This window comes from Thalassophryne amazonica, chromosome 15 (assembly GCF_902500255.1).
Source record: "Thalassophryne amazonica chromosome 15, fThaAma1.1, whole genome shotgun sequence".
NCBI lineage: Eukaryota > Metazoa > Chordata > Actinopteri > Batrachoidiformes > Batrachoididae > Thalassophryne > Thalassophryne amazonica.
The window spans coordinates 74,041,839-74,069,054 of NC_047117.1; the positions used below are offsets into that span (position 1 = coordinate 74,041,839).

The 27,216-nt window shown below is 39.7% G+C and overlaps 2 protein-coding genes across 2 annotated transcripts in view; both read right to left on the reverse strand.

Annotated features, from left to right (window-relative positions):
• Window positions 1–2,062: 2,062 nt before the first annotated feature.
• On the reverse strand, window positions 2,063–14,713 carry LOC117527067 (zinc finger protein 696-like). Its single transcript, XM_034189244.1, has 4 exons — window positions 14,342–14,713; window positions 5,139–5,215; window positions 4,059–4,173; window positions 2,063–3,765 (listed from the first exon to the last, which is right to left on the reverse strand). Exons 1-4 carry the CDS (start codon window positions 14,616–14,618, stop codon window positions 2,735–2,737), a joined length of 1,500 nt encoding a protein of 499 aa, XP_034045135.1. The 5' UTR covers window positions 14,619–14,713; the 3' UTR covers window positions 2,063–2,734.
• Window positions 14,714–15,278: 565 nt separating this feature from the next.
• The window catches only part of ccdc135 (coiled-coil domain containing 135), a 43,788-nt gene continuing 31,850 nt past the window's right edge, over window positions 15,279–27,216 (reverse strand). Inside the window, exons 10-18 of the mRNA XM_034189213.1 lie at window positions 27,057–27,185; window positions 24,956–25,084; window positions 24,312–24,535; window positions 23,947–24,162; window positions 23,724–23,834; window positions 21,719–21,829; window positions 20,907–21,095; window positions 20,513–20,652; window positions 15,279–15,572 (exon numbers count right to left, since the gene is read on the reverse strand). Coding sequence (XP_034045104.1) covers window positions 15,428–15,572; window positions 20,513–20,652; window positions 20,907–21,095; window positions 21,719–21,829; window positions 23,724–23,834; window positions 23,947–24,162; window positions 24,312–24,535; window positions 24,956–25,084; window positions 27,057–27,185 — 1,394 coding nt within the window. The 3' untranslated portion in view covers window positions 15,279–15,427. The remainder of the gene's footprint in view (window positions 15,573–20,512; window positions 20,653–20,906; window positions 21,096–21,718; window positions 21,830–23,723; window positions 23,835–23,946; window positions 24,163–24,311; window positions 24,536–24,955; window positions 25,085–27,056; window positions 27,186–27,216) is intronic.

Below are 27,216 nucleotides of genomic sequence, written 5' to 3' on the forward strand. Positions count from 1 at the left end.
CCACTGAAATGCTAAAAGGCATTTAACAGAAACGAAAGCAGTGAATAAGTGAACATGATGCTGCTCAAAAAAATGTTTTAACTTACCTTGAACATTAAATGATTTTAAAAACAGTAAAATTAAACTTTGGCATTCAATATTTTTATAGAGACCCTCACGCAGAGAACTACAGTGAATATAAAAAGTATCATACCTTTAGGCTTTTCAGACACTTTAATTTCTTCGTGCCATTATGTCATATTGGAGTGGAACAGACAAGGAGTTTCTTCAAAAGAATGTGAAATTTCTGCTAGTTTGCCAGAAATCACATGGGAGACTTGCATCTAGATTTGATTTGTTTTCTTCTATGAAAATCCTTCTGTTTCATTCCATGAAGCTTTGACTGGACAAAGGTTTGTGCAGTTTCTGCAGTCACAGCCAGAGAAGCCTATAACTCAGAGTTGTCATGGGTGTCTTGGTGGCTTCCCTCACTCAGCTTTTAAGAACTCTCCTCCAGACATATTTATTAGTGATTGATGTAAATTAAGTTCAATACACAGTGACTTTGAAATATTCATGTATCCATCCCATGTCTATAGAAAACTGGCTGTGAAAGTGATGATTTAGTCATTTATGTAACCCATTGTTTTCGGCTTCGATATTCATTCATCTTCTACCGCTTAGTCCAATTAAGGCTTCGATATTGGTTAATTGAAATAACGCTGCAGAGATTAGTGTGTTCAGTGTCAGTTTCAAGGAGTCATTTTAGAAATTTTGACATAAGCATGAATTTGTTGTGGATTTTTTTTTTGATAGCATGAAGAAATTTAAATGTGTAAAGGCCTATAAGTATGACGGTTGTCTTACCCACAGTCAGGTGACAGACACATCAGAAGATGACACATCTCCATGGTCCCCACAAATCAGTAATACAAACTGTCGGGGGCTCACCCAAGTATACCCTTATGCTAAATATGAATGAAATTTCTCAACCGGTTCTCGAGATATTGCGCCAACAAGCAAAAACGGACAGACAGACAAACATGCTGATTGTTATATCCCCCGTGTTTCATACCGGGGATGGGGAATAATAAGGAACCTGCAAACTGATATCCTGGAAAACACTTTGATCAGTCCCTTGATCTTGATTTAATTAGCGCTTCCATGTCCCACTCCTCCAAATTTCAATAATACCTGTTCAGTATTTTTGCGTAATCAAGTTAACATTTGAATAATGCGTGTATTAAGGTATATCTTTATGATATTTAGGGTATAACCCTGTTGTGTCTGATAATTTGCGGACATTCATGCTGGTTATATGGTCGCAAATTGAGCTTTACCAGCAACGTATTAGCAGAGCCGGTAAAATAGATATTTGTGACCTATCACCAATCAGACACAAGGGGGTTATTCCCATTCAAATCCAATTCCATCGCTTGCACGGTTTATTTTACTGTATGTAATTCGGTCGGCAAGGCTTACTGTCGAGCCGAAGGAGCGTCACTCCAACAGCGGTCAGTGCGCGGAGTAATCCATCAAATGTGAAAATCCTTCAAATGTGAAACTGCAGTTCTGTATTAACACATCAATACTTTGGTATGGCATCTTAAATTAACCCATTTCGGCATTGTCGTTGGTACGCAACTTTCTCTTGCTCTCAGCTAACAGCGCCATTTTTGACATCTGCGTAGCAGCGTGCATGGCCAGTCAGGGCACGGAATAATACATTAAATGTTAAACGGTTGAATATTTTGCAACCTTACACCCAATATTATATGGTCTGAAATCTCACACGATTACCCAATCAGATTTGCGCCAAAAAAATAATTGGATTAGAATACCAATTTTAAAATGGGTTACATAAAAGTGTAATCAAGATAAGACTTCATATCTGGGAACACCACGATGACAACAGGATGTTGAAGGTGCAACAGGCTCAGCTGCATCTGCTGCTGAAACTGCAAATTCTGCATTTTTGTCGTCTTCATGTATAATTCATAAAGCATTAAGTCTGAAGTTGCTGAATGGAGTATTTTTCACATGTTCAGTATGTGTATCTATGCTAACACATTAATATCTTTGCCCTGCATTCAATCCAAAATATGTAAATGTTTTCACCAATATTCCACAGGAAGTCTCTCTATCTGTCAACACAGCAGTGTTTTCAATATGTGTGAAAATATATCTAATAATGCAGCAGTCCTTGAAAACAGACAGAAACCAGAAATGACAATGTGACATTGGCCACCGCAGCACAATAAGGCAGACTGACAGTAGAACACAGATTCAAGAGTACAGGAAGACTTGCGTGCATTGACTTTTTAAAATAGGGCTCAAGTCCGTTTTGTGTTTCTTGCATTGCAAGTGTTAGAACGGGGGGGGAGACCGACATCATAATTACTGTTCAAACATTTGGAAATGTTTTTTAAAGTGTCACAAATAAGGCCTTCTGTGACAAACGGATGGAATAAGTGTTAGCATGCACCATTTCTAACACCGTCTCAGGCACTCAGTTTGTCAGGAGGACGTAAAGTAGAATGCACACAAGTCTGTTATAACGCAGGACAAATATCAACTCTACACAGCATGACATCACAGGCTACAGCCATTTTTCCCTCATTTTTACATTTCAGATAAAACTTGTGTTCGTGCATACATAAAATGCATGAAAGGGATTTTGATACATCAGTTTATTTGGTCCAGACTTGACACGGACGTGTTGAAGATGGTGAGACCATCCACTGTGTTTGTCAGTCTATAAGCCACACTGCGACTGCTGCCGGTGTCTGCGAACGCTACACATTTGGCTAAAGGACTGTCCACAGCGTGAGCAGCTGTAGGGTTTCTCCTGTGTGTGCACTGTGCGATGCCTCTTCAGGTGACTTGAAGAGATGAAACTCTTCCCGCACAGTGTACATCGGTAGCGTCGCTCCCCCGTGTGGATAAGAAGGTGCACCCGCAGATTATTGGGTTGTGCAAAGCCCTTTCCGCAGTGGGGGCAGGAGTACGGTCTCTCCCCTGTGTGCACCCTTTGGTGCAGCTCTAGAGCGCCTGCATTCGGGAACACGCGCCTGCAAACTGTGCATACCACAGGCTCTTTGGCAGCAGCACTGCCACTCCGGTAAGGCCGTCGTTGGCTGGTTGTGGTGGTGGAAGGAGCAGTTGGTGGAGGGGGCGGTGCAGCTACAACAGCAGCAGCTGCAGCCGCTGCGGCAGCCATGTCAAAAGAAGCTGCAAAAGCAGCCATTTCATGAGCACCACCCGGGAAAAGCATAGTTGGAGGGCCATCCAGGCTGTCGCCTCCCCCTTGTGTAGGGAAAGACCCCGAAGGGTGGTTGGATTCTGTGTTCCCCAAACCCAACTGTGCAACTGCAAATGCTGCACCAAGATGGCTGACCCTCTCCTGCATCCAGGCTAGGTCGATCCCCAAGCTGTTGAGGCGGTCAGGGCTAAGTTCGTCTGAGGCCACAGGGGCTGAGAGCTGTGAAGAACGATGTTCATCCTCAGTAGTATCATCTGGCTGGATCTCTGGCTTCAGACCGCCATCTGTCAAGCTTCCGACAAGGTCCCTGCGTGCCACCTCTACTGCAGGGAGTCCTCCACTGCTGGCTGCTAAACTGCTGGCCAGAACTTTGGCGGCCTTGCGTTTAGCTCGAGGCCTGCAGGTCAGGCCCACTGCCGTGTCAGTGGGAGATGAAGAGGACTGGGTGGTGGATGAGGCTGTGTTGGTGGCACTGTTGTCAAGAGGAAGCTCACCGGTGGTCATTTCCTCGCTGCCCTCCAGAGCTGTAAAGTGAACAGGAACACAACAAGGTCAAACGCATCCTCAACAAAATATCCAACACAAGTAATGATAAAGCAATGTACTGGGTAAAGACACACATTCAGAAGGTTGTTTTCAAAATGTTACAACAGCTGTACAATGCACAGACCGAACTCATCAGCCTAAACACAAGTCTGAATGTCTACTGGAGTTAATGATGTCAAAAAATGTCCTTTCTTACACACAGTTAATACAGTGTTTCAACTTTTATTTTAACATTTTATTTTATTTTTTACAAATACAGAGCCACACTCACCTGTAGACAGGCCACAATCTGCACGGATGTTAACTTCTACTTTAAGATCCAGGTTGCAGTTGTCTCTGTCGACTTTCTCCTGTTTTACCAGCGGCAACGCTTTTGGTTCCTCCTGCTGTGGTGCAACAAGAAACACTTTGATTTCACTTTTGTCATGTCTTAATTGTGGTTTTTGTGTGATTAGAAGTTTGTTTGACTCAGGCTACTTGCAGAGCAGGTATCTGCGGGCAAGAAGTTTAACTACCAATGTAAAGACCAGGGTTCGATTCCAGGTCTGTGTTCAAAGTCATTAGAAAGCAAACACTGAACAAAATACATCATCTGCATTGATCGATGGGTACCAGCCTTGGCTAGATGTCAACCTGCATTGGACTGGCATCCATCCAGGGGGAGTTGTAGACTCATCTGATGCAAGTCACAGTTTACTTAAATAAAGACCAGCCCAACGGGCCTCAGGGCCTCTATGTACTAATTTTGCATATGCACATTGCGAGAGGTTGGGGTAAATCAGCTCGTAGCCCCTTGTAACGCTGCTTCAACAGTGAGATACTCTCACGAGGGCCGACCAGAATATCAAACAGGTTTGATTTTCATCCGACCATACGATCTGCTGATCGTGAGGTGGTCATGAGAGGTTAAACGCAGCTCGTTACTCCATGTACACTACACGATGCAGGACGCACGATTAAGCTGAAACTCAGCGCGATCCAAAAAATTCTCGCACGAGTGAAAAATCGGCTCAAAAAGGGCCAAAACTCACACAGTGTAAGCCCAGCTTTAGTGTGAGTGAGGCTTAAAAAAAACTTAATTTGTGGCAGTGCGTCGCTCCCCAGTGGGAAGGGGAATGATGTCTTCAGGTCCAGAGGTCCTGATTCTCATTTCATTCTTTGATCTTCACCTCTCACTTAAAAATTCTGTTCATGACAATCACAAACAGAATATCTGAAAGGACGTAACCTTGTGAGAGTCCAGTGAATACTCAGAGTATTATTTTCTGCCTATAATGCAGAAAGAGCTCACAAGGATGGCTTAATGCATCACAAAGGCCCCAATAGAAGATACTGCCACAAAACCCTTTACCTTTGAAATGTGATGAAACTGTTTGTCTTCAGTGATGACAGGAAGAGGCGGACCCAGTGACGGATGGTCATCAGGTTCTGAAAATGAGAATGTTGAAAATAAATTTTCAAAGGACTACTTTTGTTTTTGACTTACTATTTCATCAGTTAAACTCTAGACTTTATTTCAGGCCTTTTGTGTCACAAACTGAACTCCAATAGCTTTAAATGTACTTTTCAAAATGTTTCAAAAAAGTTGTCTTGTAGTCCAAGAACACCCTGCTGGTAGACTGTTTTACTACAGCTCTGATTCTTACCAAGTCAGGTGTCTGATGTTTTTTTGGTACACATTCATGAAGGAATGATCAAATTTTGAGATTCTGAATCTTTCTATTATGGACAGATTGGCCATAAATCTCAGGTTTAAGAAGTGCCCACATGTTCTCAATAGGGTTTAGGTCAGGTGAGGAAGGGGGCCATGTCATTATTCTTTCATCTTTAAGGCCTTTACTGGCTGGCCCCTCAGTGGAGTACTTCGATGCATGCAATGGAGCATTGTCCTGCATAAAAATCATGGTCTTCTTGAAACATGCAGACTTTTTCATGTACCAATGCTTGAAGAAAGCATCTTCTAAAAAACGACAGTAGTTTTGGGAGTTGATTTTGACTCCATCTTCAACCCGAAAAGGTCCAACTAGATCATCTTTCATAATACAAGCCCATAACTGTGCCCCACCTCCACCTTGCTGGTGTCTGAGTTGAAGTGGAGCACTGTGTCCGTTAAACTTATTGAGCCACGGGCCCATCCATCTGCTCAGTCAAGAGTCACTCTCATCTCATCAGTCCATAAGACCTTTGAAAAACCTGTCTTCAGATATTTCTTGGCCCAGTCTTGATGTTTCATCTTGTGAGTCTTGTTCAGTGGTGGTTGTGTTTCAAATGTCCTTACATTGGCCATGTCTCTGAGCACCTTGTACTTCTGGACACTCCAGGCAGGTTATAGTTTTGAAATATGACAGCACTGAAGGATAATGGATTCCTGGTAGCTTCATGTTTGATTCTTCTCAAATATTTGGCAGTTAATTTGCATCTTTTTCTCAGAACATTTCTTCTTTTTCTCTCTTTTTTTTATTTAACAAGGACAAATGCATTAAACATTATTTCTTATGAAATATAAAAACAGACGTCATGCGTGCAATTTTCTAGCCATCGCTAATTTGCAACCCCTGTCCCTGGTTAGCCTATTACTATTTTAAACAAAAATATTAAGAGCCAAGTTAAAAACAGTAAAGAATATAAAACAGACCAAAGCTACAACACAAAACGGACAAGGAAGTTAAAATAGTAAAGTATTTAGAAGTCAATGTTCACAGATTTGTTTCAGTTTCAGTCATTGTTTTGCTTGTGTGTTAAAAACCAAAATTTCAGGTGGTAATGCATTCTAGAGTTTAGTACTTATTACTGAGAACGAAGGACAACACCCTTCGTTCTTATTTCACTGGTTTGTTTGTTTACCAACTGACAATATTTCTGGAGAACGCTTGTTCACACACTTATAAGTTTTATAAATGAGAAGTCCACATAACTATCAAAATTCAGTAGGTTATATTTCTTTATAATTAAGAAGTGGGGCCTTCTTACAGGTTTATCATCCAATACTTTCAGGGCCTGTTTATAGAGTGACCCGATGTGTGTAAGTATTGTGCAGTTAGTTGGGTCCCAAACGGTTATACAGTACGATAAGTGGGAGAATATCACAGCATGCATGAACTGTTGTGCTGCCTTAAGGGGTTTGTATTGTATTTGCATCTTAAATTAGTTTTGACAGTTTTGCACAGCTTCTTCACATGTCCATCAAACTTCAGGTGAGAATCTAAAATAACACTTAAAAATGTAAACTCTTCTACACAATCCATCTCTATGTCATTCATCTTTACTGCAGAATTTTCATTTGGTTTCCTCTTAATCGAAAAGCACAGACACTGTCTTCGTGTAATTCAAAGTCAAATTATTATTGACAAGTCATTGTGATATATCACACATTTCTTTTGATAGTATTTTTGCTGCCATCTTAGGAGTTTTTTTGCAGATACATAATTGTGTCATCTGCATACATTTGGCATTTGGCTGTTTTGCCGCTGGTGGGTAAATCATTAATATATGAACTATAAAGTACAGGGCCCAATGTTGGAATTTTTATTTCATTTAATAATGTTGTATTCCTTACTTTCCCTGCAGAAATCTACTGTGCTTAAGCAAAATAGGAGGTATGAAACTGCTGACCTTTGGGTGTGGTTGAAACTGCCTGGAGCTGCATCCACATGCCTGCATTTCAAAGAACTTATCTTTGCGCGCAAGGTGATCACCCTACTGTGTAGCCCACCCTACTGGGTATAAATATGTGACACTCTGTACTTTGACTTACTTGTGGTCTGCGTACCAAATTGTAACTCCTTTTGCTAGCAAAATTCAAAAAAGAATTTGATGTCTCGGAACACCTTACCTGAGTCTCTTGTATTTATTTAAGGTTAAATAAGTTAATTCAGATTTTATAACACTCAAAATTGGACCTTGTGGAATTCCCATCAGGACAGTTGACAAGGTAGTGTTAGACCTAACCCATTGCTCTCTATGCTGAAGAGATCGAAACCAATTACAGCTGCAGCTATCGATTATTTTAGTAATCGAGTAGTCTATCGATGATTCTGGCCATTAATCGGATAAAAAGTACTTTTGCGTTTTTTAAACAACATCAACACTCCAGGGCTCTCCCTAAGCAATGGCACAATGTCGCTGCGCCATCACACAGATTGTCAGATTTAGTGTATCCCTTTCTGTTTTCCTGGGTAATTATTTATTTTTCACATCTTTACAAGTTTTGGATCTTTCCTGTCGGGAGCTCTGACAAAGTTGGGCCAACATCTTGACATTTTGCTGAAATGGTGATGGGATGTGGCTTTCTGTTTTTTGTTTTCCCCAACTTAAAATTTAACCATTTCAAAGGGTTTTTTTTAAGGTTGGTGTACTGGGTTCCTGGGGGGATTTTTTTTTTAATCCCTTTCTCTCTGATTCAGCAGATGCATTTCAGCTGGAGGTTGAACATGAAAGACTTGCAGTCACTTTTTAAAAATTATTATTTTATTTAAGTTACCGTGTTTGTGAAGCATTGTGTGTTGCGAAAAAAAAGGGAAAATTAAAAAGCGAAACACTCAGTGCAAGTCTGAGCAAAATGTAAGAAAGAGTGGACATCTTCCAGAGACTGTTTGTCAGTGTGGCCGGGAACGGAGCTGTGACTCACCCGGTGTGAGGGGAGTGCTGAGCCCCTCACACTGGGCAGAGAGAGACAGCAGCCGTCTGCCACACGAACAGCCATTCCCCATGTAGAGTGGACAGCAGCCAGCAGACAAAAGTTTTTTTTTTTTAAACAGACAAACACACTGCTTTGCTTTAAATGCCCAGTAATCTATTTGAGATGATCAGTGTGGACCCTCTTTCTCTTAAAAGACTTTATTTTACTCTGTGTGTCACGTTCAATAGCTGTAGCTTTTGTGCTAAATTGATTAGCACTTACACGGCTTATGTGCATGCTCTAGTCGTCTTCTGTTTTTTTCCTGGGCATGTTACAGCACCACACACAGGCCTGGTATATGTACTACAGTTAAACAGAACTTCGAGGCACAGAATTTGCATCAAACATTTTTTGTAATTGAATTATTCGAGTTACTCAACTAATCATTTCAGCCCTAGAACCAAGCAATTGTTTTGTCCAAGAAATTATATGCTTTGAAGTTATTTAGGCAAATGTCATGATTAATGGTATCAAAGGCTTTTTTTCAAGTCCAAGAATACTGCCACCACTACATTTCATTCATGTAACAAATGTTTTTGATTGTTTCTGTGAGATAACAGTTTCCCAACTCTGTTGAGTACCCTGGTCTGAACCTTAATTGTTTGGGGTGTAGTAGATGATTACGTTCAAGGTAATCAAAAAGTTGATTAGCATCTGTTCTCTCAAGAACATTTGAGAGCACGGGTAACATAGAAATGAGTCTATAATTAGAGACCAAGTCTAGTGCTCCAGACTTGTGAATGGGGAGTTATAATTGCTTTTTTTTTTCTAGGGCTTAGGAAATTCATTAGCTCTAATAGATGAATTCACCAAGTGTTACTGGCACTTGAAGAAGATAACTGTACTTTTTAATAAATAAGGCATCCAACCCAAAATGATCCTTGGCCACGGAATGCCTTGACTGCATTATAACTTTACAGATCTCATATTGACTGAAAGGACAATGAGCGCTTTCTCTGTAGTTGTTCTAACTTAATTGGTTGGGAAATTTTCTGTCAGTTCCTCAACTGATTTGATGAAAAATCTATTAAATTAATTTGCAATTTCCAATTTATCATTACTAACCCTTCTATTTACATTCAATTCCACTATGTGTCTGTGTGTGTGTGTGTGTATATATATATATATATATATATATAAAATATATATATATATATATATATATATATATATATATATAGAGTTAGGAGCTCGATTAGTCAAAGTATTTAAGTGTTTCCGTGTTTCCAGAGCGCTGAGCTTTACTCTTCAGAATTAGCAATTAATTGCACAGAGTAAAAGGTTTCTGCAATATACAACTCCTTAGTTATCTTATTTCTTAACCCTTTAAAAATAAGGGTGTCTGTGTATGTTTTTGTGGCAGAGTATTTGATTGCAAGAGCTCTTTTCTTCTTTAGTTGGTAAATATTTTAATTGGGCCATAGTAAAGCTCTACGATGTCGTAGGTGTCTCAAAGGCTGAATATATTTCAGTATCAAATCAAGTGTTTTCATCATTACATCACAGGAAGTTTTTACACTATGAATTTGCATAATATTGTTCCAGTTCATTTTCAAATTGTGTAATTTTGTTCTTGGGGATGCCTGCAAACTCTGGTTTATCAGAGTCATTGCCACCAGGATTGTAGACTTTTTTGTTGTTGTTTGTTTGTTAATGTTCTAACAATTAAAACCACATTATGGTCAGACACATTATGGCCTATAATTAAATTAGATGTTTTTGTCACTCTTTCTACTCCATTTGTAAAGATCAAATCATTGAGAGTTTTGTTAACTTGAGTAAGTCTTGTTGGTTCTTTGATTATTTGTTGGAAATTATGCTTTGAATAGACTGTTTTTAATTTTTGTCTGCTGCCTTTGTCCAACCAATTTATGTTACAGTCTCCTAGAAATATTGTAATTTTACAGTCTGCTTGTTGAAGTAATTCATCCAAATCCTGGTAAAATGAAGCACTGTTGTGATGGAGGATTATACAGAGCAGTGGTCTCCAAACTATTCCAGAAAGGGCCAAGAGGGTACAGGTTTTCTTTGCGCCACTGACTTCAGCAGGTGATTTCACTGATTAACATCACTTGGAGCAGGTGGGATGAGTTCATCAGTGAAATCACCTGCTGGAGTCAGTGACTGCAAAGAAAACCTGCACCCTCTCTGCCCTTTCTGGAATAGTTTGGAGACCACTGATATAAAGTCACAATATTAAATTTCATTTTTGTTTACTATGCATTATTGTTGGCACTATTGTTTTAATACATTCATGCCAATAAAGGGAGGGAGGGAGGGAGAGAGAGAGAGAAAATATGATGTCAAAGGAATTGTCTAAAGACATGCAAGTTAGGTGAAAATCTATAACTGTCCCAATCTCCTTTGTAAAAGACATCTCTATCTCAATGGGACTAACCTGGTTAAATAAATAAAAATCTGCAATCGTCTGTAGACCTCTGAGACAGGATTGTCTCAAGGCACAAATGTGGGGAAGGGTACAGAAACATTTTTGTTGCTTTGAAGGTCCCAATGAGAAAAGAGGCCTCAATCATCCATAAACGGAAGATGTTCGGATCCACCAGGACTCTTCCTAGAGCTGGCTATCCATCTAAACTGAACAATCTGAATGACTATAAAAATAATATCTTTAGATACAATCTTTATTGACATGTTAAAACATAAAGGTGCACATACAACATGTACAAGTACCATTAATTAATGGTACTGATTCCATATTTTGGTGATGTTTTAAGTACTGATTTCTAATAAAAAAAATGTTTTTGCTGATTTTATTTTATTTATTTATTTATTTTACAGTGATATAAATCATACTGGCCCGGGAAAGTATCAAACTGGAAAGCAAATGTACTGTCCCTGCCCTAATAATTAGCAGTTATTTGTTTAAATAAGACTACTGACTGAGTGGGGCATGTCTGGGCTTGTTCAAGCTGGCAGATGTAAAATAGGCGTTTTGTTTGCAAGGAATTTACATGAGCATCATTGTCCCTAGTTGCACCAGGACCTGGGCATTACCAATAATTCTTCATGAATCACATGTGTACAAAAGGCGTAATTTCTATCTGCCCACCTGAACAAACCCAGGCTGGTCCCAATGCGCCAACATCCTTACTTATATCAATATATAATACAAGTATAAGTGCCATGTTAAAATATGCCAACTTGGACTGCAACTAACTCATTATATTTATATTCACTAATTATTTTGGCGATTAATCAAATATTTGATCCACAAAAAGGTGTAAAATGTTGATTAGTGTTTTCCAAAGCCCAAATGTCTTGTGCACAAGACATTAAAGGCCTTTAATAAAGGACTCAAATTGATGAAACATTATGAAAATTACAGTGCATCTGGAAAGTGTTCACAGTGCTTCACTTTTTCCACATTTTATTATGTTACAGCCTTATTCCAAACTGGAGTAAATTCATATTTTCCCCTCAAAATTCAATGCATCTTATTGTTCTCTGTTCAATTTATAGTTATTTTATTGGCATTCCAGTGTAAATATATATATATATATATATATATATACACACACACACACACACACACACACACACACACAATTGCAACTTAGATTAACTGATGAGATTCTCATGTCTGACTTGCAATCTGTACATGTTCAATCAAGCTCCTCAATGTTGTCAAGTTTTAGTCACAATAGTGCAGCAGATAACTGAAACATTCCTGCAAATGGTGATAGAAGCAACAAATTCAGCACAAATACACCAAACATTACTCTTAAAAAAACGATTGGCAATTTGAATTTTCAATCAACAGCCAGGTAGGGATCAATTGAAGAACTACACAGGGGTCAAAATTAAAAGATGCTCCAATCATATTGAAAACTACACCACATTATTTTTCTAAATGGAATTGTTTTGTCTGTGTTGAATGTTTGGTCTGCAAAGTAAAGGTCAAACAATGTCAACGACCATTGGATTCTATGACATGTGACATATCTTAACCTGTAACATGATAACTAAGCATGACAGATGGTGCAAACTAGGGCTGCAACAAACGATTATTTGGATCATCGATGAATCTGATAGGGTTTCGACACGATTAATTGATTAATCGGATTAGCGGGGAATTTTTTTTTTTAAATGTACCAGGGAAACAATTTTTCTCTCCTTCCATCACTTTAACAACAGAACATTATTTGAAAACTTAAAATACTTGAAAATCAACAAATCGTCAAATGTCCCTTGGCTGTTGAAATATAAAGAATAAAACAGTTTATAATAAAGAACAAAAATAATTATTTCAAATGACATTATTAGTTATTATTACTATTATTATTGTTGCTATTATTAATATATAAATAAAAATAAATTTAAAAAATATTATAATTTGTAATACATTTGACTCTTTTACGACAACAAACGTTGAGCCATTAATTATTATACAGAAAAATGCACAAACATGCTGAAATGCCAGCAGCTCAATGCTAACTTTAATATTGAAAACGCCATAGACATGGTAACGTGTTAGCATCGGCATTAGCATAAAATACATCTATCAACTGTTTCAGAAGACCATAACAGGTCAGTTTAACATAAAAAAGGTAAATATTCCTCACAGACATATGCTCTTTAGGGTTTTAGTGGAGAAAAATTAAGATAAAGCGAAATAAAACAAATGAAACCAATGAAGCAGCAGCTCGAAGCACTCCTTCATTGGTTCAAGATTCAAAGCAAAGCTCGGTTGATTATATGGAAGAAACGAAACATTTGCGGTAAAACAAAGTTATTTAGCAACTAATCGATGAATTAAATTAGTTGACAACTATTTTAATAATCGATTTTAATCGATTAACTTGATTAGTTGTTTCAGCCCTAGTGCAAACTATTCCTTTTAAAACCTTTTTTTCCAAAATTAGAGCAACTTTAACTTTTGACCCCTGTACAAACTGAAATTGACCTATATCACCATTCTTGCTGTTTTTACCCCATAACATTCAGTCACAGATAGTCCAAACTATACCTTTTTGGAATCTTTGTGATCAGACAAATAATACTGTATAGTTTTCAATATGATTGGAGCATTTTTTAATCTTGACCCCTGTGTAATGCTTCAATTGACCCCTACCTGGCTGCCTACTGAAAATTCAAATGGCCAATTGTTTTTTTTTTTTTTTCAAAAGCACAATCTTTGGGGTATTTGTGCTGAATTTGGTGCTTCTATCACCATTTCCATGATTCCTCTATAAATATTACTGTTATCTGCTGCACTACAAAGTCCATAATGGAAATAAGTGATGTTTTATTGTGTCATCCATGTATCATTGATATATTTACCTTTGTGTGTTTTATATTGATTTAACAAAATAAAGTCAATCAATCAATATTCATGCTAGAGTGTGCACCACGAGCCCCATTTGATAAAATTCTAATAATTTACTCAAATTCAACACCATTTGAGGTACAGACCTAATATTTTGAGTTTTTACATATCTGTGGAACAGGAGCACCTGTGATTTTTTTTTTTTTTCCCCCTGAAGAATCTGAGGGTGACCTGGGGGTGACTTGAGATGTACTGACCCAAATAGTTGGTGATTAATGTTTAATTGTTACAGCTCTAATACCAACATGACCCAGAACAGGGGGTTCACTGATCCTCATCTGCACCCCATCAGAACCCAAAATTTCCCATCTTGAACCTGCCGCTAATCCAACACTGTCACAAATCCCTAAAACCAAACCTTTTGTTAAATTCGAACTAGAAGTAAAGTCTGTCCTCATCGTGTCCTGTCTGTGCTGACGTTTTTGGTTCCTGAGTGAAGTTGGAGCTGCTGACAGCTTCCTCACATGTACTCGCTGCTGCCCCCCCCCCAAACACCAGCAGATTGTTTTCTCTTTAGTGTTTTTTGTACCTTCAGCCGGCCTCAGCTGACCGCTGTGCGCGTCCTCCCGCGGGCTCCGTCTCCTCATCTTCCGCTCGTAGCTGCGCATCTTCGCGTCCATTTCTCGCACTTTCTGCCGCAGGGCGTCGTTTTCCTTCTCGCTCTTGTCTCGCTGCTGCTCCATCTGCGCGCGCAGCGCCGCGTAGCCGTCCTCCACCAGTTTGCAGATCTCCGCCACCGCCGAATTGGCCAAAATCTCGATAACCGACGCGATCTGCGCCTGGAAGCCGACACAGTCCGCCATCATCGCCGCCGCTCCTGCCCGCGCACGCGCTGCTTTTGCTGCCGAAGTGACCGAAACCAGTCCGCGCGCCCCGTGCGCGCGAGGACTGAAGGGATGTTGTCGTTCAATGCAGCACGTCCGTCGCCCTCTGATGACGTCGGTGCTTAATTTTAATTTGTACACCCTTTCTTCTTGTTATTTTTGTTTAAAAAAAAAAAGACATTTCCTCTTTAAACACGTTTTCAACATATGTAATTTGTTTGTAATAAAATGTTTATTTTTAATTTTTTTGTATACAATATAATTTATTTTTTATATCTGTCACAGGCCACAAGGAAAGTGATCTGGAAATTTGAAACAATCAGTATTGAAAATAAAAAGTCTAGATTTATTTTAAAATTTATCTTAAGATAAGGAATAGCCTGAAAAAGCTGAAAATATTCAAAATAAAGTCCCAAAGAGATGAGAACAAAAGCTGTATCAATCAGAAAAGGTTTACAAATCCATTTCCAACTTCCGGGGGCTCCAGAAAATTACACTGATAGCCCCCAAATAGAAAAAACTTCGAACAGTGGTAAATCATCTGAGGAGTGCCCATTCTACCAGCAACTAATTCAGTAAGTTAAAACAAACAAATAACCACTCATAAACAATTCCAGACTTTGCTGTCCTCACATACAGTCTGTGTTGATGATTCCAACATTATGCTGCAGTTGAACGAAGGTCTGGCAGTTAAATTCATTTGCATAGAACTAATGCTGTTGTGGAGCTAAATGCAACTCTTACATCACAACTGCAAGAGTGAGTCAGCGAAATGTGTTATTCATAGTGCCTTATAAACTTTCCACAATGTTAAAGGCTGCAGAAAAAGTTGTCATCTCGTTCGGGAAGTCTTCATCCTGGAGGGAAGCCAGTCGATGATCTTGTTTCAGTTTCTCCACAAAAGCCTGATACCTCTGAGGTGCCCTGTGCTTATGTCTGCAAAACACACACACAAATGCTCAATGCAGTTCACACAATTATTCACAGCTCTTAATTCATACTTCTAAACATCTACACACACACACACACACACACCTGTTTTTCTGTGTCACTTATTCTTTGTGTATAGTGTACGTACGGCTCAACAATGTGTCAATATGGGAAAACATCACAACTCAAGTTTCACTCATTAAATGCTCCCAATGCAGCACACAGGTATCAGTCAGCACAGTTATTACTGCTCCACGTTCATCACTTTAAAATGAATTTCATAACGTACTCTTTAAAGCACACATGCAGTGCACAAAAACCCATTTTATTAACTTTTCTGAATGAATGCTGACATTAAGCAGCAATGCACACTGTCAACAGACTGTGCCAAGAGAGCTGCAAATCTCCATGATGCTTTTAGGACTGAACAAGACAGAGGAGACGGCAAGAGACTGTCTCACACATCACGCATACAGAAAGTATCTTTAATGTGTAGTGCATATATTTTTATCCCAACAGTTTAAAGCTACACTGTGTAGGATTTAATGCTGTTTCTTAGCAGCAATGGAATATTGCAGTCTTTCCCAAACTCAAGAACGCTGGGGCCTACTTTGTATTATTAAACTCATCTGGCGCTCAACCAAAATATTAATCACAATTTTGACCAACACACAAGTCCAATATAAAGTATTTCCATATGCACTGTAAACTGGATCAAATAAATGAAGAATAACGCATCATTTAAATCCCATGGATTTTTTTATTATTATGGAATTGTAGACTATATTCTCAAACTGAAAATTAAAGACTTTTTATCATTTTTAATGATCTCATGGCGCACCTGTAGTACTTTCACAGCCCACTTTGGGCCTCAATGGACTATTACCTCACATTCATTTAACCGATGCTTTGATCCAAAGCAACTTACAAGGGAGGAACAATTGTCAAGCTACGGTTTTAAAGGAGACTTCAGCATAATATTAAATACTATCTTCACAATTTAAAGGAAACTTCAGAGTAATGATGTATACCATCTTTATACATACACATAACAAACCACAGTGACAGTGCAAAAATGTAATTTGTCTTGGTGGCTTTCCTCACTAGTTTCCTTGCACAGTCCCTTAGTTTTTGAGAACTGTCTGCTCCACACATATTTACCACACAGTTTGTATTTCATCATAACTGGTGTGAATAAAGTCCAAGACATAATCAGTGTCTAGGCAGGGGTGGTGGCCAAGTGGTTAATGCGCTTGGTTACAGTGCAGAAGGTTCCAGGTTCAAATCTCACCCCTGCCTGCCATATTTCTCCATGTAATGTGGAGTTGAGTCAGGAAGGGCATCCGGCATAAAACCTGTGCCAATTCAACATGTAGATTCACCTTGGATTTGCTGTGGCGACCCCGAGTGCAAACAAGGGAGCAGCCCAAGGGACTTACTTACATAATCTGTGTCTTAGAAATCTTCATTGTATATGCATTCCCAGATTTGTCTGAAGAACACTGGAGGTAAAAGTGGTGGTTTATATCTGTTATTACTAAAGGGTGCACTTACTTATTCATGCCATCATTTTGGCATTTAGATTTTTAATTTCTTTTAATTCATGTAGACATTACTTTTCACGGAGAGTTTAAAGTGCATCATTTTAGAAATTTTAATATATACTTATATATATATATATATATATATATATATATATATATATATATATATATATATATATATATACACACACACACACACATATAGTTCAATGGTAAATGGACTGCATTTAGTATATCACGCTTTTCCATCTGCATCAGATGCTCAAAGCGCTTTTACACATCAATGCCTCACATTCACCCTGATGCCAGGCTGCTGCTATGCAAGGTGCCTACTACGCACCGGGAGCAACTAGAGGATTAAGGACCTTGCCCAAGGGCCCTTAGTGTTTTTTCCAGTCAGGCTGCGATTTGAACCGAGGATCCTCTGGTCTCAAGCCCGACGCTTAACCACTGGACCATCACCTCCCCTCAGATTTTTGATGTTTAGTTTTTTGATGTCCTAAAAAATTTCAAACATGTAAAAGCTCCAGGTTTATAAACTTTCAAACAGCACTCCACACACACACACACACACACACACACACACACACACACACACACACGTACATATATAAAGACCAAAAACCATATGGATTTGAATCACGTGTGATTGCGTCATCCAAAATCACGCATGCGAACCCTCGTGCGCATGCGTGAGTTTTTTCATGCCTGTCTGTTGCTTCATTCGCCTGTGAGCAGGCTTTGAGTGAGGTGTGGTCCACCCCTCGCGTCTATTTTTTATTGCGAATAAATGTCTGAATGATTTGGATCTTTGCTGCATCAGTTTTTTTCCAGAAACTGTAAGAGACCTCCAGGTGGACACCGTTCGAAAAATTAATATGGCTTTCAGGGACGATTTTATGGGGATTAAACAGATTAAGGAGTGTTACTGCCCCTTTAAGGACGGCCCACAACTGCTGAGAGCGCAGCGCGCACCCAGCGCCGATGGACAGGCTGACACCCCGCACAAACAACCAGATCATTTCCAACGTGAAAGCTTTGTTGATCCGGGACCTCGTCTGACTTTCACAAAAAGGCAGAAGATGTGGACATCAGCACTTTTTCCGGCACATTCCACCGTTACAGGAGTTTTTTTTCATGGAAAAAGAAGCCGAGGGACGCGCCACGGAGCCGTTCATTACGCTGGACAAAACCACCTCGGTGTTGGTCTCACAGGACGGCTTAAAGGTGGATTTCAGATGGATTCCAGTTGCTTTCCAGTCTTGTGAATATCCGATTGTGATTGTGCATGAGTTGAACATGCCAGAACATGTCCTGTGAGGCTTCATCACGGCGTTTCTTTTCGCCATGCAGCTCCGGCGTTTCTTTTCGCCATGCAGCTCCGCCGTGACGCGCGGAATTCCTCCGCCTTTGTTCCTCTTTCCATGACAAAAACTCCTGTAACTATGAAATGTGCCGTTCATTTCTAAACTGGACGCTGTCTTGATCCGGTATGTCCTCTGACTAGCACAGGAATTGTGAAAAGATGTGGACATCAGCACTTTTTCCAGCACATTCCACTGTTACAGGAGTTTTTTTTTTCATGGGAAAAGAAGCCGAGGGACGCGCCACCGTGCCGCTCTTGACGCGGCACAAAACCACCTCGGTGTTGGTCTCTCAGGACGGCTTTCAGATGGCTTTCAGACGGATTCCGGTTGCTCTTCTGTCGTGTGAATATCTGAGAAATTGAGCTTGAGCTGGACAAGCCCCAACATGTCCTGTGAGGCTTCATCACGGCGTTTCTTTGCGCCAAGCGGTTGCACCACAACGCGCCGAACTCCTCCGCACGTCTGTCTTAATGTGCAGAAAAAGTGCTGATGTCCACGTCTTTTCACAATTCTTGTGCTAGTCAGAGGACATACCGGATCAAGACAGCGTCCAGTTTAGAAATGAACGGCACATTTCACTGTTACAGAAGTTTTTGTCATGGAAAGAGGAACAAAGGCGGAGGAATTCCGCGCGTCGCGGCGGAGCTGCATGGCGAAAAGAAATGCCGTAATGAAGCCTCACAGGACATGTTCTGGCATGTCCAGCTCATGCACAATCGCAATCGGATATTCACACGACTGGAAAGCAACCGGAATCTGTCTGAAATCCACCTTTAAGCCATCCTGTGAGACCAACACCGAGTCCTGTAACGTTGGAATGTGCCAGAAAAAGTGCTGATGTCCACATCTTCTGCCTTTTTGTGAAAGTCAGACGAGGTCCCGGATCAACAAAGCTTTCACGTTGGAAATGATCTGGTTGTTTGTGCGGGGTGTCAGCCTGTCCATCGGTGCTGGGAGCGCGCTGCACTCTCAGCAGTTGTGGGCCGTCCTTAAAGGGGCAGTAACACTCCTTAATCTGTTTAATCCCCATAAAATCGTCCTTGAAAGCCATATTAATTTTTCGAATGGTGTCCACCTGGAGGTCTCTCACAGTTTCTGGAAAAAAATTGATGCAGTAAAGATCCAAATCGTTCAGACATTTATTCGCAATAAAAAATAGACGAGAGGGGTAGACCACACCTCACTCAAAGCCTGCTCACAGGCGAATGACACAACCGACAGGCATGAAAAAACTCACGCATGCGCACGAGGGTTCAAGCTTGGCTGACACAATCACACGTGATTGAAATCCATATGGTTTTCGAAAAAAATAATAAGGTCGGATACTTTTCTAACAGACCTCGTATATATACATATATAAAATGCTCAGAATGAGACCTTCATATCTACAGTGGAAGCAGATCCCCTCATGTTGATACAGCAGCCCAAAGGTCATGTATTTACTCCATCTTTTACATTTTGCTGCATGAGTGGATGACTAAAGAAAAGAGCAGTTGCTTCCATATACACCATCTGCTACACATTTGGGAAGCCAGATTTTTGTGAAATATTGCTTGCTGTGCATACTGCTTATCCAAAGAGAATGCAATGAATCTGTGTTGCCAAAGAAAAAATTGTGATGGATGAGTGGTTAATGCAATCTGCAATCTCACCACTGGATGACACTAAATTTGACACACTGTAGCTTTAAATTTCTAGTTTCTATATATATGGTGATTCAAACTGTGTTGTGTGTCTCAGTTACCACATAAATGGAGGTGTGATGGACATAAACTTACACTGATCATCAGCAACCACAGACATGCACAACATGATTGTAACAGGATGTGAGTGGCAAATTTAAAAACCGGCAAGGATCCCTGTCATAACGGGCGACCTGGCTGTGTGGCACAGATGGGCTCAACATTGGAGCGATGTGCACACAACCTATGCCAAACTTTGAATCTGCTAAATATCTGCTGTAATCTAGCTGTGTGTGTGTGCGCGCATGTGTGTGTGTGTGTGTGTGTGTGTGCGCACGCGCGCATGTGCATACTCATCAATACGTTTCATAGTCACACTGAGCTGGAGGTTTCTATTGCGGCAGAACTCCAGGTACTGGTCCTCCTGTTCTTTACTCAGGTCCATCTGGTTCTGTTGGTACCACTGGTGTTTGTCCTGCAGCTCCTTTGTCACCTGACAGATGGTGACAAAACAATGTTAATGTGAAAACTACAGCTCTACCACCCTGTACATCCCTGAAAGCCTTTGGAGCATTTTGATCCACTTCAGATCTTTGACCAAAGATCTGTCTTGACTTTAATACTTCAGCAGTGAAGATTCATAATGATACACTGGCAGTTTTTGCCACAAAGTATGACAGAATGTGATTATCTTAGTTTTCATGTAATTCAGGAGACAAACTGAAACAAAAACAACCTCCTCACTACCTTTTGGTAGCGTTCCTGGATGATGATGGCCATGTTCACCATTCTATCTTCGAAACTGGAAAGGCAGTGTTTTATAACATCCAGAGCAGTGCTTCTTTCCAGCATCGCTGAACTATTCCGTCCGATCATGAACGGAGCCAGAGCGTCTAGCTCCTGTGGGTGCTGCTGTTCCTCTGAAGCTAGACTCTCCTGAAATGGATGATGGGCTGGTGAGTGCTGTGACTGTTTGACAGCAGTACTGATATCTCTACATTAGTGATATGCTATGTATATTTGTGGTCAGAACTTGACATACACTCATCATGGACATGAATGTCACGGAAATATTTGGCTTTCAGTCATTTCTATTGCTGATTGTTCAATATATAGCTTTAATAGGGGAAAAACAAGAATGTGGTACAAAAGGTATAATTTAGTTTGGGTTTTCTGAAGTCAAGAATGAAGAATGTTGAATGTCACTTTGAAAGGTTCACCTTGACCAGATGCTTGTGGTTGCCATCAACAAGCTTCTGACAGAATTCTTGTTGTATATCTGACCACTCTGCAGAATTAATGGACTTCAGTTTAATTTGCTGGTTTCCTGCACAGACCCAATTTTGAAAAACAGCCAGATATTTTCAATAGCTTCAAGGTCTGGACGTTTGTGAAAGCCATTTGAAAAGTTTCTGTTAAGATTGTACCTTGTACAAACATTGGGCCCAGCGAAAGAACTTTTTTAAATAAATAACTTAAAGCCCCAAATTGCCATAAGATTCATGTCCACGATGAGTGTATGCAAACATCCACCACAACTGTAAACCAGTGTATCTGACAATGCCCTCCTTGCACTGGTCAACTCTCTCAGATCCTGCAAGGTTCCACGGGAAGATCTGAAGCATCACATTTCTGTCCTCTTTCTCTCTCCAGGCAAGAATATCTTTCACCTGTTAACACAGAGATGGAGACAGATTCTTTATTAAAATCCCTGAAATGTTAAATCCTAGAGAGGACAGCCACATTTTTTTAATTTCTGTCAAGTGGCTGTTTATAAATTCATTCACTCAATCATTAATAAGATAACCACAGCATGCCAAAAAAAAAAAAATCAACGTACTATATAACAACTCATATAGCCTACATTTAGATCAGCATCTAACAATTGCCTTTGTTTCTTTTCTTTTTTCTTTTTTTTTAAAGATGATTAAAAAAACAAATTTTCATCAGGCTATGAGAAAGACAAGCCTTTCCCAGCAGAAAAAGCAGTACATTTTCAGGCAGGTCATGCTCACAAAAAGAGACAGTGCCAGAAAATGTCAAAGTTCTCATTTGATATAGAACATCGTGAAATAAATGACATTAATTTAAGGATTGATTCAGATGGTGTGAAGCCAGAAAACAGAAAAAAATTAACTTGCAACATTGTGAAATATGGTGGAGGACTAAAGAATTCAGTACCACATAGTGAGAAGACTGGGTCTAACATGACTGGGTCTAACATCTGTGTGCCTGCACAGCCTCATTCCACTATATCTATTTGACAGTAAACATAGTTTAGCCCATTTGTCTATTTGACTCCTTTACATCTTACAGAAATATATATATTTTTTTCCTTTTCTTTTTACTGATGTTTATGCACCAATGACACCAGATCAAATTCCTTGTATGTGAGAACTTATTTGGCAATAAATTTGATTCTGATTCTCATTAAATGGAAATTTTCTGGTATACCTGCAAAAGTACCTAAGCAGGGTATTATTAGAAAATTAACTGGCTCAAGCTTCAGAACTGTTACTCATCAGTGCTGTGAAGAAAAGCTTCTAAATTCACTTGTACAAAGCAAATTTGAATGGAAAAAGAAACTGATGTTCATTAATCATTTGTACTCTTGATATATGTGCACCTGTACATATTCTGCCTTGATGAGTCAGAGGTGTTCTGCTATATTTTGATGTACCTAGGAACTGAAATGGCAGAACTCAAAATTATGTTATTGTTTTACCTGCACACATTTGATGCACTAAGTGGGGTACAAAAAACAAAACAAAACATGGGTGCTTACAAGTTTGTTGTGTTGCTTTTCTAACAACAAATACTCAACAGAAATGAAGGTCACTGAACTGAAAAACAACACAAAAACGGCAAAACGGCACGTTAGCTCTGTTGCCGGACAAAGGTTTGTTTTTTAAAAATAATGTTTAAAAAAAATAACCCCAACTTCTGCATTATACTTCACTCTTCCAATCATGAATTAAAATAGCTGAGTAAACTTTCCTGATAATGCCAAGTAAGAAATGAATGTCCTGGTGGCTTTTTCTGTTTCTTTCATTGATAAATGATGGCATAAGAGCTAGGAGGACAGCTATCGTTTTAAGAAGTAAGTCCTGTAGAGGCCCTAAGACCCACTCGTGCTGGTGTTTATCCAGAGATTCTGAAGCGTGAAGCGGATAAGAATCTGACTTCCCAAGGATAGGGTGCCAGTCCATTGCAGGTTACTTCCTCCACCAAGGCTGGTACCCACTGACAGCTGGATAGACTGGCACAGCCCAAATGAAGTGACTTGTCGAATTTTGTCCCCGAACTCCTAATCCACTGGGGTACCTGGTCTGTGTCATCACAAGGTTTTCTCTTTAATGAAAACTAATCTAAATGCCAGTAAAATTTTAACAATAGGATTATTTGTAACTCAATAAGAACTTCTAGTGCAAATAAAATCACCAAACCTGAGCAATCTGTGTGCCTTGTATGGCTGACTTTTACCTTTATGCCACATTAGTCAACATGTTTAGTGGTGCCAAGTTTGCACTGAATTCTTCTCTGGATATGTGGCAAAGTGGTTACCTCTTGTTTAGAATCTTTGATGTGCTGCACCACCTGCCTCTCACTGTTCATCAGACCCATCAAAATCTCCTGGAGAGTCCGAAATGTAGCTGGCTTTTCAAACAAATCTACCTGAAACCACATTTATGTAACTGTTAACAATGGTGGGAAAAACCATGTTTGGAAGATCTATAAGCTATAAAGATCACTGTGCGGTGTTTGTGTGTACTTCCGCTCTGCACACCTGGAAACACGACACCATCTCTGGTGTGAACTCCTGGGCCTTCTGCTTTCCTGTTGACTCTTGCGGTTTGATGAATTTCCTTCTCATGGGGATAATTTGGTTTTCATCCCGGTGATATTTCACACTAATTTGTCCTTCAGCCACTAGGAAAACCCGCTCCGCCACATCTTCTTTGGCTGGCTTGGCTCTATTTCTATGGAAACGCTCCACTATTTTCTGTGCACACATGGTGTAGACAGTTTAGTTGACATGATCTGAACCCACAGCATGCAGCAGTGTTTTTGTCTAAATCCAGTGAGGTGATGTGTATTCTGTATGATGTGTATTTATGACTATATGAATATCAATCATGTACATATTTGTACCTGCATTGTCAGGTTGTCCACATAGTATGTGACGTCTTCCAAAAACTGGACACAGCACCTGAAGACAACATGTCTATAGCGCAGGAAGTCATCACGGTCCTGGAACGTCTCTGTCATTTCCAGTGGTGACTCCACCCTGCGGACGAGGCCATCTATACGAGACTGGCTGTAGAACTCCATCGTGCGCTCACTGTCTGTGCTTTGTGAGTTTGTGTACCTGTGGACTAAGCAAACCATCACGAAGCAGGTGAACACAAAGACAATCAGATCTTTCTGATTCTCTGATACCATCTTTCTGATAGTCAATCAGAAAGATGGTATATCTGACTGAGCTGAACTCAATACCCACTTTTGATGTGAGAAATGGTGATGGTGGGTGGGTGTGGTTGAGTGGTGACATGGGCCAGGGTGCAACAATGAAAAATGGATCACAGCTATGAGGAAAAGCCAAACTGCTCCACCAGTTTCTTCATGTAATGAGACTGTGAGATGGTTTCATACCATGCCTGAATGTGGTGGGCTTAAAATAGTATAAAAGCGGAGGCATTTTCACGCTATGCGATAGTGTGTCTGATGGAGTAAAGCCACAACCTTAAAGTTTATGCAAATTAGCTGTGATGAGTGGTAGTAAAAAGTTGATTTACTTTTCAGGTGGAAAATGTGTCCATGACTGAAGTGTTCTGTGGTGACCTGGTCAGCAAAGTCTATCTCTTTATACTGTAGGCAGTCAGATCGGTTAGCGTACCACTGCTTCACCAAAACCGGCTCAGTGTCTGGAATACACAGGTAAAAGTTTACATATTGGTCAGTACCCTTTAAACAACCCACTTTAATATGACCCCAACAGTTTTTTAAATAAATTAATAGCCTATTACAGTCAAAATGAAAGAATTTCCTTGAAATATTACCATTAGAGAACTGAGCCTGTATTCACAAAGCATCCTAAGGATAAAAGTAGCTCTTAGTGACGTAATTTTAAGAAAAATCTTAGAATTCCTTGAATTCTAACATATTTTAGAATTTTCCCTTGGTAAAATAAGTTATTCACAAGGGATCTTGGGCCTTGAAAGAGCTCCCAAGGTGAAAAACAGTTAAGAGGAGAGAGGAGGACTTGTAAGAAGCCTAAAAGTGTCTTAGACAAGACAGAAGAAAGACCGAGAGGAAGGAGAAACATTCTCCGTATGTTGAATGACAGTGATTCAGTAACACGCTACTGGCTTGATTGTGCAGGGATAATGTTTGTGATTGACCTCATCAGGAATGAGCTTAGATTTTCCATCCAGCGTAGTAACGTAATAACGCCTGAGATGGAGGTCATCACAACATTGCAATACCTGGCTACAGGAAAAATGTAAATTACATGTCAATTCTATAACATTCATACAATTCTTAATATCAAAGTAAGCAATGTCAACAGCCGTAGCCTAAACTCACCTGTTTGAGAACTTTGCTTGTGTGCTGCAATCGCCGCTCTCACTTTGGATTGCAGTACGTACCAGCGCTTCAGACACTCATCGCTTGTGTGCAATTACCAGCATGGAGAGTAAACATAATAAGCTAATCAATATAATAATTGTCATGTGACTGAGGTACGTTTAAACATTTTGAAGCTGTGTAGCAATTCATTTAATTTTGCTGAGTTTCATTATCATGACATAAAATTATTTTCATGATTACACATTTCTTAATATAGTTCAGGTTATATGATCGGTTGATTCTACTGTGCATTCATAACTAGGAGCGTGGAGTGTATTTATTTTTTTCTCTTTCCATTTGTGTGACAACCAATCACAACTCTTAGAAGACTGCATCATACCTAGCAACGGGGTAAACCCCGCCACCTCACAAAGATAGAAGTTTCTGTCCATTCCTTGCTCAGAGTTGCTCTCAGACTCTTCCTGGATCACTCATAGGCTAAGATTCCTTGCTAGGAATCTTTAGGCTAAGCTGGGAGCTTTCTGAGAGGACTCATATTCTTTGTGAATACAGGCCCTGCTCTCTGAATGGATTTCCAAACCAGCAGGATGGTGTCACTGAGGTGCCCTGAAATCTCACTGGTGCTTCACTGTGGCAAAAAACCCCCCAAAAACAACAAAAACAAAAATACTGCAGTTGTACTGGATAGCTTCAAGTTGTAAATGTGTGAAAATGTATTTATGTACATAATATAACTGAAGAACAGAATATTGCTGTCCCCTGGATAAATAATTGTTAAAAATTCAAAATTTGACAGGTTGTTATAGTTAACAGGTACCAGTTATTTAATTTAACAATATTTCCATCCAAACTGGGAGAATAATATATGAAGTTTATCAATTTCAGTTTGTAATGTGCTCTCTTCCTTTGAAAATGCCAAAAATAAAAATAAATGGAATAGTAGCCATTATATTCATATAATTATGATTTTCCATATTCGTTGTTTTTTTTCAAATCCAATTCAAATTAATGGCCAGACATAACAGAAAAAGTACTGTAAGATTTCTGGAACTTACTAATTGATATGATCATGGTTTGAGCAGTGCTGTGTGCATTATTTTCAGTCAAAAGCCAACACATCTCTTGGGAAAATCATCTCATGATTATCTTCTGTGCACTCTGGTGTGCTAAAAGTTCCACTGGCACAAAGATTCCTCAAGGCAGATGATGTACTTTTTTATTGCTGAAAATACTTGAGGAAACTGTTTTAGCCGTACAGGAACCCCGGGACTACAGCTTCATACTAATTTTCTTTAAGCCAGCACTCACAGTCAAGGTGTTTGTAGGTGGAGAGTCTTTTGATGAGGCCACCTGCCATAACGCATGGAGCAAACATCTCCAGTTCTGCTTTTTTGTAGCAGATCAGCTTGTGTCCTTCTGGCCAGCGGAGCTCGAGATCTAAACAGGGACATAAGAATCAGGCTTCTAC

Excerpts from the sequence above, each read along its gene's own strand:
- LOC117527067 (XM_034189244.1), bottom strand. The coding sequence starts at position 14,618 with ATGATGGCGGACTGTGTCGGCTTCCAGGCGCAGATCGCGTCGGTTATC. Across the intron at positions 5,216-14,341 it reads TCAGCTGAGGCCGGCTGAAG|AACCTGATGACCATCCGTCA; the intron begins GTACAAAAAACA and ends TCTCATTTTCAG. Across the intron at positions 4,174-5,138 it reads AGTTTCATCACATTTCAAAG|CAGGAGGAACCAAAAGCGTT; the intron begins GTAAAGGGTTTT and ends GTTGCACCACAG.